This window comes from Poecilia reticulata, linkage group LG3 (assembly GCF_000633615.1).
Source record: "Poecilia reticulata strain Guanapo linkage group LG3, Guppy_female_1.0+MT, whole genome shotgun sequence".
Lineage (NCBI taxonomy): Eukaryota > Metazoa > Chordata > Actinopteri > Cyprinodontiformes > Poeciliidae > Poecilia > Poecilia reticulata.
The window spans coordinates 33894262-33896234 of NC_024333.1; the positions used below are offsets into that span (position 1 = coordinate 33894262).

The window sequence follows — 1973 nt, forward strand, 5'->3', positions numbered from 1 at the left end:
CCAGTGCAGAAATCACAGGCCACATCTTCATGTCCAGCATAGCAGTGGTCAGCAGGAGCAGCTTGGAGTCCAGTCTTCTTCAGCTGCTCCACTAAAGCTGCTAGCATGGTGTTCTTCTTTAGCACAGGCCTCGGTGTGAATGTCTCCCTGCACTGAGGGCAGCTGTGGATCCTCTTCCGATCCTCTCCATCCCAGTGGGTTTTAATACAGTTCATGCAGTAGCTGTGTCCACAGGAAGTAGTCACCGGATCCTTCAGTAGATCCAAACAGATCAAACAGGAGAAAGTTTCTCGGTCCAGCTGATTCTGCTCCATTTCTGTTCTCAGTCACAGTAACTATGTGAGATTCTGAAACTCTCACAACCTGTTTCTGAAAACAGAAACCGGTTTGAACTTTTACCTGTAGATCAGGTGTCAGTGCAGAGAGGCTGCAGCCAATCAGCTTTTACCTTCAGCAGATGTTGGATCAATACAGCTTCAAGGCGTGTATGAGTGCAGGAAGAACAGGAAAATCGTGGTTGGGGAAAACCTGAACAACTTACTGACTGAATGATGAAAGAAATGACTCTGGTTGACCTGTTTTAGTTAGTGAAATAACAACAGTATTAAATCATTCAAGTTTTTCAAGTTACATTTCAACAACAAGGCAGTTCAAAGTGCTTTACATCATAAAGCAAAAAAAGTTATAAGGACATCATACACTCGGCCAGGCATTCAAATCTCTTCAGGCCTGCACTTTTCAGCATAACAGCTGTTAATTGTCCAATATAAAAGGAAAGTTTAGTTTGGTACTCTGGCATTTTGCCTTAAGAACATAGTTTGACAGGTGCCTTACTAGCTTTTTTTCACTACAAAACCTGTTGCTAACTATTCAGTTTACGAACTGAATAGTTGAATAGAACTTTATAGAACTTTAGTTTGCAAACTAAATATTTAGCTTTCAAATAAAAAATTTTGTTTAGAAGCTTTTATTTTTGATATGTTCTAAATATGTTTTTTTTAAGTAAATAGTCTTTTTTTTAAGTTTGTATGCTCCAGTTAATGATTAATCAATTACTAAATGAGTTGATTATTAGAATATTTGATTAATCACAAATAATCGTTTCAACAGTGTTCCATTTAATTTCCTTTCAGTCGAAAGATATGGTATGCTTCTGCATTTAAATGATAGTTGAGATTAAACATCTGAGTAATTTGTACTCATGTACCATTGAAATTGGCCCCCATATATTTTATTTTATGGTAAAAATGAGCAGTACCACTTGAACTAAAGCAGAGAGAGGAGTATCTGCTTCAGAAAACAAAGTCACCATTCACATCAGTGATCAGTGTGTAATTGGGTGAATCCTTGTGGAAACCCCCCTTCAGACCGCTGACCTCAGACGACTAATTAACTGTTAAACCTCACAAAGGTCAACCGTGTCCCGACCAAGGATGAAGAGAGTAGCCACCATATGGCTAAAGATGCTAGTAGTGTGTCTTCACTGCTCTTTTAATCTTTTGAGCTAATTGTACCCCCCCTTCTACTCCTGGTGATGGTGGCCGAGGCCCCCGGCAGACAAAATGTGGTCAAACTCTAATCTACTTAACTGCTTTCCGCTTTGTTTTTCCAATTATGGTGAGGATCTGTTTGTTGAGGGTCTGAAACACGCTGACATCAACATTAATTATGCTCCACAAGCACAAAGAGGTCTGTTTTGATTTAAATGAGCATGAAACGGATGACAATGACAGATGTGTAAATCTGTGATGAATTAGATAGATGTTGAATAATTTATATTAACTATGTAATAAAAATATCAGGGCTGAAATGATTAATCAAATTAATCGTGATTAATCAATTATTGAAATACTKGTCAACTAATTTAGTCAGTTATTAATCGTTCACTGGAATATGCGGACGGGCTGCACAGTGGCGCAGTTGGTAGAGCTGTTGCCTTGCAGCAAGAAGGTTCTGGGTTCGATTCCCGGCCC

General features: G+C 38.9%; 1 protein-coding gene across 1 annotated transcript in view; it reads right to left on the reverse strand.

Annotated features, from left to right (window-relative positions):
* LOC103462919 (tripartite motif-containing protein 16-like) overlaps positions 1 to 314 on the reverse strand; it is an 11003-nt gene extending 10689 nt beyond the window's left edge. Inside the window, exon 1 of the mRNA XM_017303847.1 lies at positions 17 to 314. Within this exon, the coding sequence (XP_017159336.1) occupies positions 17 to 314 (298 nt within the window). The remainder of the gene's footprint in view (positions 1 to 16) is intronic.
* Between the last annotated feature and the right edge of the window lie 1659 nt (positions 315 to 1973).